The sequence below is a fragment of the Megalobrama amblycephala genome, linkage group LG16 (assembly GCF_018812025.1).
Source record: "Megalobrama amblycephala isolate DHTTF-2021 linkage group LG16, ASM1881202v1, whole genome shotgun sequence".
NCBI lineage: Eukaryota > Metazoa > Chordata > Actinopteri > Cypriniformes > Xenocyprididae > Megalobrama > Megalobrama amblycephala.
The window spans coordinates 44,236,432-44,251,356 of NC_063059.1; the positions used below are offsets into that span (position 1 = coordinate 44,236,432).

The 14,925-nt window shown below is 41.8% G+C and overlaps 2 protein-coding genes across 2 annotated transcripts; one reads left to right on the forward strand and one right to left on the reverse strand.

The window, feature by feature from the left end:
- Nucleotides 1-1,508: 1,508 nt before the first annotated feature.
- LOC125249224 (olfactory receptor 52J3-like) lies at nucleotides 1,509-3,349 on the reverse strand. The gene is made up of 2 exons (XM_048161469.1): nucleotides 3,143-3,349; nucleotides 1,509-2,877 (listed from the first exon to the last, which is right to left on the reverse strand). Exon 2 carries the CDS (start codon nucleotides 2,852-2,854, stop codon nucleotides 1,916-1,918), a length of 939 nt encoding a protein of 312 aa, XP_048017426.1. The 5' UTR covers nucleotides 2,855-2,877; nucleotides 3,143-3,349; the 3' UTR covers nucleotides 1,509-1,915.
- A 1,442-nt stretch (nucleotides 3,350-4,791) lies between these two features.
- Nucleotides 4,792-6,332, forward strand: LOC125249371 (olfactory receptor 52E4-like). Its single transcript, XM_048161656.1, has 2 exons — nucleotides 4,792-4,832; nucleotides 4,924-6,332. Exon 2 carries the CDS (start codon nucleotides 4,933-4,935, stop codon nucleotides 5,875-5,877), a length of 945 nt encoding a protein of 314 aa, XP_048017613.1. The 5' UTR covers nucleotides 4,792-4,832; nucleotides 4,924-4,932; the 3' UTR covers nucleotides 5,878-6,332.
- The last annotated feature ends 8,593 nt before the right edge of the window (nucleotides 6,333-14,925 follow it).

Sequence of the window (14,925 nt, forward strand, 5' to 3'; positions counted from 1 at the left end):
GGCAGATCCCCTTGTCTCCATTATCCAAAGAAAAGACCGCTTTCACGACGCCGTTTGGATTACACCAATTCGTGACCCTTCCGTTCGGGCTGTTCGGGGCACCGGCTACCTTTCAGTGACTCATGGACAAGATCTTACGGCCCCATGCTGCATATGCGGCTGCCTATCTGGATGACATTATTATTTTTAGTAATGATTGGCAGCGGCATATGCAGCATTTGAGGGCTGTCCTGAGGTCGCTGAGAGGGGCTGGGCTCACGGCCAACCCGAAGAAGTGCGCAATTGGGCGCGTGGAGGTAAGGTATCTGGGCTTCCACTTGGGATATGGACAGGTGCGTCCCCAAATTGATAAGACAGCAGCGGTTGCAACCTGTCCGCGTCCCAAGACCAAAAAGGAGGTCAGACAGTTCCTCGGGCTGGCGGGATATTACAGGAGGTTTGTTCCTAATTATTCGGACCTCACCAGCCCGTTGACTGATCTGACTAAAAAGGATGCACCAGATACGGTCCAGTGGACGGAGCTGTGCCAGCAGGCCTTTACCCAGGTGAAGGCTGCTTTATGTGGCGGGCCGTTACTTCATTCCCCTGATTTCTCTCTCCCCTTTTTGTTGCAGACAGACGCGTCGGACAGGGGGCTGGGTGCGGTCCTGTCCCAGGAGATAGAGGGTGAGGAGCGGCCGGTGCTGTACATTAGCCGCAAGCTCTCCAAGAGAGAAGCTAAGTACAGCACCGTGGAGAAAGAGTGTTTAGCCATCAGGTGGGCCGTCCTCACCCTCCGCTATTATCTCCTGGGGCGGGAATTCACCCTCTGTTCGGACCATGCCCCTCTGCAGTGGCTCCACCGCATGAAGGACACCAACGCGCGGATCACTCGTTGGTATCTCGCTTTACAGCCTTTTAAATTCAAGGTGATCCACAGGCCGGGTGTTCAGATGGCTGTGGCCGACTTCCTCTCCAGAAATGGGGGGGGGGGGGCTGCAGACCGGACGGCTCCCCGGCCTGAGTCAGCCGGTGGGGGTATGTGGCGAGGGGGGCGTGGTTTAGCGGGGTCTGCAGCAGGAGGAGCGTCTGGGGATGCGCGGTGATTGAACGGGTTGAATGTAAATCACGAACACCTGTTTCTTGTTCCAGTAATTGGCGTGGAGATGGGATAAAACGCCAGGAGAAGCAGGAGCGTGTGAGAGAGAGAGGGACTGCTGACAGTCACGCAGAGTGAGCCGTGCTCATTCGTTGGAGTGAAGCCCGTCCTTGGATGTGGAATTATTGAGTGTGCGTTGCACCGTCTTTTTGTTTATGTGTTTGATATTTTCTCTGGTGAGAATAAAGACTGTCAGCAGCCAAAGCCGATCCCTGTCCTCTTCCTTCCCACTACACAAGAACCTTTACCACAATATATATATATATATATATATATATATATATATATGCTTAGCATAGTATACAAACAGACATTGTAGTATGTCAGCAGAATGATTTAAGTAGTTAAGTTTTAATAGTTAATGCTCATGACAACCTTTGGGATAGTTAATTTTATTAATTTGAAAGGAATGTACATAGTTTTGGTTGTGACGGACTAGATCTGCTATGCTGCTGTTGTTGCTGCTACAGAGCAAGTGTGACTTGCTTCTGCTAAATGCTCAGAACATACAATTAATGGAAACATATTGCTGCTGCAAGAGAGAGGGAGACTGCACATATTCATTTGGATGTGTTGTGGTTATAAACATGAATGATAATGAACACATTAAATTGTTTGGTTAAGAACACATTGAACGAACCAAACAGAAAGAGAAAAGAGTTTCATGGCTGAACGATTCACTTTGTGTTTGACAAGACTACAGATGAATAAAAACATATAGATGATTGAAAACAACTCAGATCTGTGAAAAAGGAAGACAGTATAAAATATAATAATTCAGACACTGATTATCTTCCTCTTGAAACAGTTGAGAATTTTCTGTCTGATCTCTTTAGTTTTAAAACCATAAATGAGTGGATTCACAATGGGAGGAAACACACAAACCGATATAGAAAACACCCTGCGTAGGTGAGCTGGAACACTCTCAATTCGATGTGCGATAAGAGGAAAAATAGTGTTAAACTCTAAGACAAGAAAGACAACCAAATGAGTACCACATGTCTGAAGTGCCTTAATCTTTGCATCAGACTGCTTATTAGTAACACAAGTGATTAATATATGAATGTATGTAAATGCCACAACAAAAAATGAAAGGCCGTGGTATAAAACCATGGTAAACAATCCATAGATATTGTTATCTCTTGTATCTTCACATATGAGTTTCCTTATAGATGGATTATAGCAGACAAGATCTGCCATGTATGTCTGGCAAACCGGATGAGGCAGAAGAAGAGAAAAAAGTACAATTATAGCAATAACATGTAAAAGCCATATACCAGTTATTATTTTCACCAAGTTCTTGGTTGTCATAATGGCTCCATATCTTAGCGGATAGCAGATAGCAATATACCTGTCATAGGCCATAGCAATAAGAATAACATGTGATGCACCAGCATACAAGTGTACAATAAGGCCTTGAAGCAAACATGCAGGGTAGGATATTGTTCTGTCCTGAGACAATATACTATATAGCAGGTGAGGAAAAAGGGTTGTAGCACCCATTGCATCATTGATAGGCATGGGTAGCAACAGTATGTACATTGGTTTATGAAGATTCCTGTTCAAGCAAATGGTGACAACAATTGTTAGATTGCAGAGTAAGATCAAAAAGTATGTTGTTATTCCAAGAATGAATGCAGGATAAATGCTTGCCTGAGGGAGTTCCAAAGAGTGCAAAGTCAAGACAAGTGAGAATCTAGATCCATTTAGATACATAGTGAATGTTGCCTATTGTCGCCCTGTTTAAAAATATTAAACCAGTTAAAGGGTTGAATATAGAACAGTTTTTTAAATATAAATAAATAACAATTAAAATTATAGATTAAATACTAATCTCACAACATATTTGAAGCTATGTTGCTGTCTAAACTTGAGGTGTCATTTTTTTTTTCATTTTGCCTTGTTGCATCTTATATACCCATATATACAATGCAGCAGTAGACTTCTAATAACAGCACATTAAGTTCTCAACAACATATTCAATAAGATTAATTGATTGCATACCAGAATATGCAAAGCTGACTTTGCTTAAAACATTCACATTATTAGATTAATGAAGCATGTTATTGTAGAATAGTAAAATTACAATCATTAGTACTTGTGAATTTAAGTGTTAACATCAAGTCAAATTATTATAACTTAATAATATAGCACATAAAAAAGCAATAAAAGAGTTTAGTCAAATTAATGGAGGCATCTTATGCTTCAGTGCTTTTGAAAAGCTCTTTGTTTGTGTCAGCCGTAGTCATCTGATTTATACTTGTGCTCTGTTTACAAAAGGTTTGCTATGGAAATGGGTGATGCTATTTAGCATGCGCACATTACATTCTAACTAAGTGACATACTTCACAGATAAATATTTTACATGAGACATGACAAAGTGATCTGAACTGCAGTTTGTCCTGAATCTGAGTATATTGCCCCCTGCTGCTTATTGAGATATAGTGCAGATACTGTATGCTTTGAAATAGTGCATTAAATATTTTCAAATGCATCATTTTAAAACATTAAATAACCTTAATAATTAGAAGTATATACTTTTATTTCTTAATTTCTTGATTATGGCTTTGCTAGGTGCATTATTTGCACATATAATTAAATTCACAGTAGTTTATTTGTATTAAATGAGAAAGCAAAGTCCTCAGTGTTTTAAAATGTTTAAATCCAATGTAAATTCATGTTTCAGTTACTCTCATTTTCTGTTAAATAACCCAGATAGCACACGTGCAGCGCAGAGATGTCTATTTGATTTGCGTGTTTTCATCTGGAAGACTAGAGTATTTGCTCATCTGCAACACGTCTATAAGACTTTTTCTGTCAGATTTTAAATACGCATTTATAAAATGCCTTTAAGATGTTTATGATTTAGACTTGTATGTAAAACTGACTTTTAAAGAGGTTTATCAGAGTTTGTACACAGCAGATGCTTTCAAGATGCTTTTCCAAGTGTTCTTTATACCCAGGTGAAAAAACTACACTAAAATACACTTTATTTCAGTACACTTAGTAGATTTCCAAAATATACTTAAAGTACTCTATTTTTGTACTTAATATACCAAAAATTCTTCTTTAGTACTTCTTAAGATAATCTTAACATCTAAGTGTCCTCAACTGTGCTATTTTGAGATACCATGAATATGTACTAAAATGTGCTTTTACCATACTATCTGTTTTTTGTTTTTTTAAGTATTTAGTGACCACTTGTAGTACACTTGAACCCATCTCTCGTACACTTTTAAATATATTCATCAGTCATAGGAAATACACTTATTAATTCTTTAAGTATAAGAATAATATATGATAAATATATAAAAAATATACATGGGGGTGGGGGTATGGGTTTGGGGGGGTCCGAAAACCAGTCAGTATCTGGTGTGACCACCATTTGCCTCATGCAGTGCAACACATCTCCTTCACAAAAAAAAAAAAAAAAAAAAAAAAAAAAAGGATTTGTTGATATCATTGTCATAGTGGGTTTTTCCCTCATGAGGTTTATAATCCACATAGACGGATAACTTAAAGACACTATAAAAGACCGAGATAAAAGCGCACACACTAGTTAAAGGTCCGGTTGCTGCATGACTGCTTGGTCAATCAACCAGACACTAAGTAAGTGTCATGTTATCGACAGCTCATAACTGTCATTGTATCTTATGCAGAAGAGCAAAGGATTTCTAAATGTACAGAATCTGTTGTAAGTATTTTTAATATTACACATTTACCCATAGTATACTTGGTCGAGCTGTAATATTTTTCATATATTTGCCCTTTTCTACTTTGTTTAGAATGATATCATGTCTTCAGCTGGCAATGTCTACAATGTGTCATCTGATCTGTCTCTTCAGGGCTTCGATCTGTCTCCTGAGAAGGCCATTGTTGCGTTTGTCTTTGCCGCTCTGAATTATATAATTATATTGTTCTGCAACTCCTTCCTCCTGTTCACAATCATAACCAATAAGGGTCTTCATGAACCGATGTACATTCTCCTGTTAAATTTGCCTATTAATGACCTCATAGGCTCCACTTGCTTGTTCCCTCATATCATGCGGGAGCTCCTGTTTGACACCAGGACCATGTCGTTCTCCATTTGTATCACTCAGGCTTTCTTTATACATGTATATGCTCTGTCTGCGGTCTTTATCTTGACTGCCATGGCATATGACAGATATGTTGCTATCTGCCAGCCAATGAGATACATTACCATTATGAGCAACGTGCACCTCATGAAGATCATCTCGTTGGTTTGGCTCTCTAATTTGACACTGATAGCCGTGCTTTTCATTCTCCTCCTGCGTTTGCCTCGCTGTAGGTCTTACCTTACCCATCCGTACTGTGACAATCCCTCCCTGCTTCAGTTGGTCTGTGGAGACACGGCCATTAATAACATTTATGGACTGTTGTTGACAGCTGTCTGTCAGGTGATATCAGTTGGTCTGATTTTGTACACATACCTACAGATCCTCATAGCTTGCTTTCGCAACAAAAGCTCTGACACGAGAAGTAAAGCTCTGCAGACGTGTGGTACACATCTAGTTGTCTTTATCTTGTTTGAGTGTTTGGGTCTTTTCACGATCATCTCATACAGGATAAAAGATATTTCTCCTCACTTAAGAAAATTCATTGCGGTTGCTGCTATGATATTGCCACCGACAATGAATCCTGTTATATATGGAATGAGAACTAAAGAAATCAGGGTCAAAGGGACCAAATTTTTCAAGAAAAAAGTTTTTGCATTGTGAACAAATAACTTTAGAATCACAGTTTAGCAGGTTGTGACATGTCCTGATATATCCTTTTCTGCTGGACTTAATTTGACTGATATTTAAAAAAGGGCTAAATGCAATTCCAGTTTATGACCATAAGATAGAAACCTAAACCACTTTTTAAAACGTTTTTTTGAAATGGTACCAGTGGCACATACATACACTACATACACATATACACACAATATATAAATATATGTTATATTGTAGTCTAAATTTTAAAATGAAATTATTAAGCTGAGTAATGAGCCAAGATCCTTGGTATCTCAGAACACAAGATTGGTTACAAGTATGGCAAAAAATATGAATAAATATTGTGTTTTTCATTTCTAGATTTAAACACACTCTTTATTTTTTCTTAATACCTCCGTAAACTTTTTACAAGATCTTACAAGTTGTTTAGTACTATTGTCTACTAAATTGATGTCTCTGAAATCACTTCTTTATGTAAGATACAGAAACAAAGAAAGAAAGAAAGATTATTATTACTAAAAAACTATTTGTTCCCTAACTTCCTAAAACCATTATATTGTTAGATACAGAATTATTTTTGCATCTAACCCTTTCAAATATGCATGTATAGAACTGCAAGAATAATAGAAAAATCTATTTAAAAAGTATTATCTTTTTAAGATTGTAAGATTTTATAATGTCTTTTGTTTTATTCCATCCATCCATTCTGTAAATCATTTGTCCTTTAGACAGGTACATTCATACTGTGATGCAACAGTGCTACTAGTCTGTGGCAGTGCTGTGTCTTTTGTTCCTTCCCTGCTGAATAATCCAGCTTAAACCAGCATGAATTCATGTTGGTTCAGGATGGTTTATGCTGGTTTAGAGCCGACATAATTTACAGATCAATATTTAACATGAGTCATGATCTGAATTGCAGTTTGTCCTGAATCACTTTGAGTATATTGCCTTCTGCTGCTTATTGAGAAATAGTTCAGATACTGTATGCATTTTAAATATTTTCAAATACATCATTCTAAAACATTAAATAACCTTGATAAATTGGAGATATATACTTTTATTTCTTAATTTCTTGATTATGGCTTTGCTAAGTGCATTATTTGCATATATAATGGTTCAGGGGCTGGTTGCTTAAACCACTTAGACTAGTCTTAAAAGTTAAGACACTAATGTTTTTCATGAAGAGTGGTCCTAATTTTTTAAAGTCTGTTACATAAAAAGGTAGATTGATGGTAACTGGAATTGGAAAAATAACATTGATTACCCCTTGGTTAACTGCAGGTTGGTCAAACTAGTTCTTAAGACACAGTCTTAATATAGTGACTAAGTTTATGCAACTGGCCCCAGGATGGTTTATGCTGGTTAGAGCCGGTATTAGTGCTTATACAGTGCTGGTCCAGCCTGCACTCCTGCTTCCCATGCTGGGGACCAGCAAACCAGCAACCAGCATCCCATGCTGGGCCCAGCATGCAAAACATACCTTATATGTTCTTTGAAATGTCTGACTCTCCAAACCATTTTGTGTCCTGTATAAATTTTGGCCTTACATCCTAAGTGGAGAAATGGCTCACAGTAAGGACTCATCAATGATTATAGTTGTCCAGTTTGAGGTAATCTGCAAAACTAATTATATTATTATTATTATTACTTTGGAGCATGATTTTTGCTTGTTTGTAACATTATAGTCTTCAATGGTGAATTATAATCTAACCATTTCAGGAGAAATTTTTTTATTTTGTCCGTTGTTTTGCTCTCTGCTCTCAAATATGATAGGTCTATACATGAAATTAAGTATGCACCCTTTTTATTTGGGGGTTTGAATTTGAGTTTCAGTTCATTTGTTTTACTATAAGCAGAATTATGGGTCATGGCAAGGAAACCAAACTTAAGGAAACCAACTTCCTTATATTTAGCAAGTAAGTTAGCTCATACCACATAGTACAGAGTACTTAGAAATTGATAAATTGATTGCATACCAGAATATGCAAAGCTGATTTATAGAAAATAGTAGAATAGTAAAATTACAATCATTAGTGAATTTAAGTGTTAACATCAAGTCAAATTATTATAACTTAATAATATAGCACATAAAAAAGCAATAAAATAAATTAGTCAAATTAGAGGAGGCATCTTATGCTTCAAGTGCTTTTGAAAAGCTCTTTGTTTGCGTCAACCGTAGTCATCTGATTTATACTTGTGCTCTTTTTAAAAAAGGTTTGCTATGGAAATGGGTGATGCTATTTAGCATGCACACATTAAATTCTAACTAAGTGACCTACTTCACAGATCAATATTTCACATGAGACATGACAAAGTGATCTGAACTGCAGTTTGCATGCTTTGAAATACTGTATTAAATATTTTCAAATGCATAATTTTAAAACATTAAATAACCTCAATAATTAGAAGTATATACTTTGTTTCTTAATGTCTTGATTATGGCTTTACTAGTGTCACAGTTCCCGTCTGCTTTGGACTCCATTTCCCATGATCCTCCCTGGCCTACACCTGCACTCACTCCACCATTCAGTATTCACCTGCACCTGATCCTCATCATCACCCAATCACCACCAGATACTTATACACACCACTCACCTCAGTTCATGTTCTGGTCTTGTTGATACTAGGACTAACATTCCAATGCTCCTGATCATTGTGAAATACTTATCTATTCCACTCCAGCGTGTTTCCCAATCTTTGTGCTACATATCTGTGTGTTTGTCTCCCTACCGTCTCCGTGAGTCCACTCCACCACTTTGCTCCCTGGCAACCACGAGTCATCTACCTGCAAGAGAAAAGGACAGTATTACCACTTCTGTTTCACCATATCAAATACCAATTTACCATCACTCACCTGCTCATCTGTATATACCTGCTGTTTGTCAAATAAATACCACCTAACTGCAAACCTGTTGTCTCCTAACCTTCTGTCCGTGACAGCTAGGTGCATTGCACATATAATTAATTTCACAGTATATTTGTAATAAATCAGGAAGCAAAGTCATCATCTGGAACACTAGAGTATATGCTCATCTGCAATGCGTCTTTTACTTTTGTCAGACTTTTTCTGTCAGATGTTAAATATGCATTTATGAAATGCCTTTAAAATGTTTATGATTTAGACTTGTATGTAAAACGTCTCAGGTTACGTCTGTAACTCTGGTTCCCTGAATAGGGAACGAGACGCTGCGTAAAATGCATTGGGATCACTTCTGCGTGATTACGTCTTGATGCACTTGTGAAATCTAATCAATAGGGTGACGGGACGTCAGAGCGGGTGACGTCATGGACCAGGAAACTATAAAGCACTCCTGAGAACAAAGAACGCCATCTTCTGATTGGCTGAAGCAAGACGCTCACAGGCGTGAAGGGAGTATGGCTAAGCGACGCAGTGTCTTGTTCCCTATTCAGGGAACTAGGGTTACAGACATAACCCGAGACGTTCCCTTTCATGGGAACATCAACGCTGCGTCGAATGCATTGGGAACCCAATCCCAACTATGCTATAGTACCAAGTACCTGTCTGTTATGCCCAAATCAAGGTTATAAAACCTAATGAAGGTATGCTGAAAGGACCACCCAGCCGCATCACATATCTCATTGAGGGGGACCCCCGAGATCAAAGCTTTTGAGGCAGCCATTCTGGAAGGCCAATTTTTGGAAGGCTGCTGACTGCTTTTTGGCTTCCTGGAACCCCTCGAAAGAGTCGGCGAAGAGGCCCAGGGAAAACAACAGCACATCCAAGAGCACACTTTTATCCTTTTCTTTGATATTGGATAAATTTAACCATAAATGCCTCTCTGTGGCCACCAGGGCTGCCATAGAATGGCCGATTGTTTTAGCCATCTCCTTGGTGGCCCGGAGAGATAGATCAGTGGCTTTCCTAAGTTCTTGAATTGCTTCAAAACTAGCCTCCCCGCTCTCATCTATTTCCCCCAGCAGGTCAGCCTGGTAAGCTTGCAAAATTGACATTGTATGCAAACAAGCTGCAGCCTGATCTGCTGCCGAATAAGCTTTGCCCACCAGTGCTGATGTAGTTCTTAGTGGTCTGGTGGGCAGCGTCGGGTTTTGAGGGACGATGCAGACTTGGGTGAGAGATAGCTCGCAAGCGTCTCGTCTCTTCTCTTCTCGCCTCGACGCTCACCACATTCACCTCCTCAGAGCTAGATAGATGAAGCAGGGGGAAGAAACCGCAGCACGTGCTTCCACCACCAGAGGAGAGACATTGGGTCTGACAGGTGAGGGTAGAGATAAGGCTGGACCCGTCTCTAACCCCTCTGTCAGATACATCTGTGAACAACACGAATTAAGCCGCAGCTCTGAAGCGTGACCCGATCCGTGGGGAACACTAGCTGCGGTGCCGTCCTTATCTTTATCAAAGAGCGCCCGGCGAGAACAGAGTGTTCGGAGAGTCAGCTTTCTGCAATGCACGCAGACAGCTCCCTCGACAGCTGCCTTGGCATGCTCCACTCCTAAACAAACAACGCACATCTCATGTGTATCCCCACCCGTGATGAAGTGAGGGCAGGGATGAACACACTTGGCAAACTGTTGTTTGCTCACCATTATGTGTCTTGAATATATATAGAATGTATATGCTTGGGTGTACAAAAAATACTTGTCCTCAGACGAAGAGTTATTTTTATATATATATATATATTATATATTTATATTTATTTATTTTTAATTTATATTTATTTACTCAACATTCTTTACTTAAAAAAACACAAGTTGAATTTACCAAGTATTAGCAAGTTAAGCTAATTTACATTAAAGACAGTTAATTAAGTTGAACAAACTTAAAATTAGCAGGCGCAATGATATTATGCAGTGTCTCTCACAAATGTCTCCATGGTCACAGGTGGTGCGTAATACCATTGCGCCTGTTGCACCCATGGTAAGGCAGCAAAGTTCCTTGATTATTATGCCGAAATGAAAGTGTAGAGTTCCTAGCCATATCGGCCTAGAAAATTACAACTTTTCATTTTCCGTCAGTCTTAGTACACAATGTAACTACAGAAGAGTCAAGTTTTAAATAGAAAAATATTGAAACTTTTTGGTCATTTTTGAGCGAGATGCTAATGGTCTAATCAGATTCAATGAACTATGCTAAGCTATGCTAAACGTGGTACCGCCAGACCCGGAGATCAGCTGAATGGATTCGAAAATGGTAAAACTCAACAGTTTAAATCTAGGGGAGTTGGAAAATTAGCCTTTTTTTTTTTTTTTTTTAAATAGAGTGTACCTTTAAATCTAATAAAGTTAGTGTTTTTAAGCATTTTTACATTCATTCCAAAAAATAACTATAAGAATGTGTTTTATTTGTGAACTTATGTTCAGCTGTTAATTAACTAATAGTCAACTTATTTTTGGATCATTAGTCATCAAAGCTAGGTAAACACTACAGGTGTCATCATGGGAGCCATACTAATAAACTTAATTTTGTTAATTTGTTAATTTCATAAGCTGTCAACACTGAATATAATATTTATGCAGTAGTCATCACATTATCCAGTGAAAACATCCTAAATGAGCACATTTGTTTGAAGGGAAAAATGTCAGATGGAAAACGTCTCGGGTTACGAGTGTAACCCTTGTTCCCTGAGTAAGGGAACGAGACGCTACGTCCAATGACGCAATGGGAACCCTCTGCATTTTGTGTTCGTGAAGCACCTCTGTATCCAACCAATGAGAAGACGTGACGTCAGAGGCGGTGACGTCACGGACCAGGAAACTATAAAGCATACCCGGAACAAAGAACGCTAGCTTCTGAGTATTGTCTGAAACAAGAGCGCTCCAGGCATGAAGGAGGTACGGCAACGCGACGTAGCGTCTCGTTCCCTTACTCAGGGAACAAGGGTTACACTCGTAACCAGAGATGTTCCCTTTCGTGGGAACATCGACGCTACGTCCAATGACGCAATGGGAATGCTGTCCCAACTACGCCGTATCACCAAGTGCCTGGCTGTTATCTTGTAGAACTATAGCACCTGGAGTGACATTCAGGTTAAGATTGTAAAATCTGATGAAGGTGTGCTGGGATGACCATCCAGCCGCACCACAAATATCGTCTAAGGAAACTCCTGATAAAAGAGCCTTGGAAGCAGCCATACCTCTAGTGGAATGAGCTCGAATAGTTAAGGGACATGGGTGTCCCACTGCTTTGTATGCGAGTGAGATGGCCTCGACCACCCACTTGCTCATCCTCTGTTTAGATGCTGGGCCCCCTCTCTTCGTGGACCCATAACATACAAATAATTGATCTGTTTTTCTCCACAGGGCAGCTCTGTGGACATAAGCATCCAATGCCCTCACAGGGCAAAGCAGATTCTTCTTTTCCTGATCCACATTTGTGAATGGAGGCGGGCAGAACGCCTCGAGTACGATGGGACCTGGGACCCTCGATGGCACCTTTGGGACGTAACCCGGTCTGGTGTGTAAGAAAGCCTTAATCATACCAGGCGCAAATTCTAAGCATGATGGAGCGACTGACAGCGCTTGTAAATCACCAATCCTTTTTAGGGATGAAATTGCCAACAGAAGGACAGTTTTTAGTGTCAGGAATTTGTCTGATACTTCTTCTATTGGCTCAAAGGGAGCCTCAGCTAGCCCCTGGAGCACAATAGTCAGATCCCAGGTCGGGGTTTTTGTGCGCACCGCAGGTCTCAACCTGAGCGTGCCACGAAGGAAGCACATAACTAGGGGGTCTCGACCCACTGAAGAGCCACACAGGACTGTGATAAGCCGAAATGGCTGCGATATACACATTTAGTGTTGAAGGGGTTAAACCTTCAGAAAACTTCTCTTGAAGGAACTGCAGCACATAGCTGATTGGAGACTGGACAGGGTCCAAATTATGTTGGCCACACCATGTAGCAAACAGTTTCCATTTGTATGAATACAGCTTCCTTGTGGAGGGAGCTCTGGAGTGAAGGATGGTCTCCACAACCTCGGTTGGGAGACCAGATTCTATGAGCCTTGCCCCCTCAGAGGCCAGGCCCACGGTTTCCATATTTCTGGGCGGGGATGGAGAATCGTGCCGCCCGCTTGCGATAGGAGGTCCTGCCTGAGAGGAAGCTCCAAAGGCGAGCCGTGAAGTAGAGACATTATGTCCGAGAACCATATTCTGGTCGGCCAGTAAGGGGCCACCAATATTAGGTCGACCCTCTCCTGGCGAACCTTCTCCAGAACTCCCGGGAGCAGTGAGATTGGGGGAAATGCATACAGGCGCAGCCTCGGCCACGTCTGTAGCATAGCATCCAGCCATAGAGGTGCTGGATGCTGCAGGGAATACCACAGAGGGCACTGAGCTGACTCCTCTGTGGCAAATAGATCGACTTGAGCTCGACCGAACGTTTTCCATATTAGCTCCACCACCTCGGTGTGGAGTTTCCATTCCCCCGGTCTCGCACTCTGCCTTGACAGAGCGTCTGCCCCCACATTCAACCGCCCGGGAATGTAAGCTGCTCTCAGAGAGAGGAGCTTTCCCTGGGACCAGAGGAGGATGCGGCTGGCCAACTTTGATAATAGGCGAGACCGCATACCCCCCTGATGGTTGATGTACGAGACCACCGTAGTGTTGTCCGTGCGGACCAACACATGGTGATCCCTCAGGTCTGGGAGGAAGTGTCTCAGAGCAAGAAACACCGCCATCATCTCCAGCCGATTTATGTGCCAGGAGAGCTGATGGTCCTCCCAAAGACCCTGAGCTGAGCGAGCACTCATGATCGCCCCCCAGCCCGTGAGAGAAGCATCTGAAACCTGTCGACGACAGTTGTAACTGTGTCGCCGAACAGGCCAGCAGGAGACAGCGGCGCATCCATCAAAACATTCTTGTCTTTGTCTTTAATATCCGATAAATTAAGCCATAAGTGCCTCTCCGTGGCCACCAGGGCTGCCATAGAGCGGCCTATTGATTTGGCCGTCTCCTTGGTGGCCCGGAGAGCTAGATCTGTTGCTTTACGTTTTTCTTGGATAGCGTCGAATGTTGCTTCCCCACTCTCATCTATCTCCCCCAGCAGATCAGCTTGGTATGCCTGCAAGATTGACATTGTGTGCAGGCACGCCGCCGCCTGACCCGCCGCCGAGTAAGCCTTGCCCACCAAATTAGATGTTATCTTTAAGGGCTTGGTGGGCAACGTCGGGGTCCTGAGGGACGACGCAGACTCGGGCGAGAGATAGCTCGCAAGTGTCTCTTCTACCCGAGGCATCGCCCCATACCCGTGGTGCTTCAGCCCCATGATGTTGCTGTACAGTGACGTTTGGGGGCTGAAGACACGATATTGTACAGGTCTTCTCCACGACCTCGACACCTCGGTGTGGAGGTCGGGAAAGAACGGCAGACCCCGACGCTGGGGTAGTGACCGAGCGGGAAGGAATCTTTCATCCAACTTGCTTTTGGGTCTATTCTCATGTTTTTGCCGCGGGCCAGTCAATGTTTAGCTTTTCAACTGCCCTGGTCACTACCTCCAACAGCTCCTCATAAGCTGGGGATGAGGATGGCGGTTCCTCATCCCCTTCGACACCCTCCACATCAATATATATATCGATATATTGAGTGTCGATATATTGAGTGTCTGTGTCTCCCTCCGGGGGGGAAGAAACCGCAGCGCGTGCTTCCACCGCCAGAGGAGAGACACTGGGTCCAGCAGGTAAGGGGAGCGATAGGGTTGGGCCCGTCTCTCCCCCCTCTGCCAGATCTATTTGTGAACCCCACGAGTGCAGACTGCGCCGAGCCTCAGCAGCGGCGGGACCGGACCCGCGGGGAACACTCGCCGCGGCGCCCTCCTCGAAGAGCGCCCGGCGTGAAAGCAGCACTCTGAGAGTGAGCCTCTCGCAGTGCTCCCTCGAGAGCTGCCTGTGTGTGCTCAACTCCCAGGCATCTGACACACATCTCGTGTGTATCCCCGTCCGTGATGAAGTGAGGACAGGGATGAACACACTTAGTGAATTGCTGCTTCTTTTCCGCCATTATAATATATATATATATATATATATATATATATATATATATATATATATATATATATGTCTTTATGTTGTGCTTGGAAA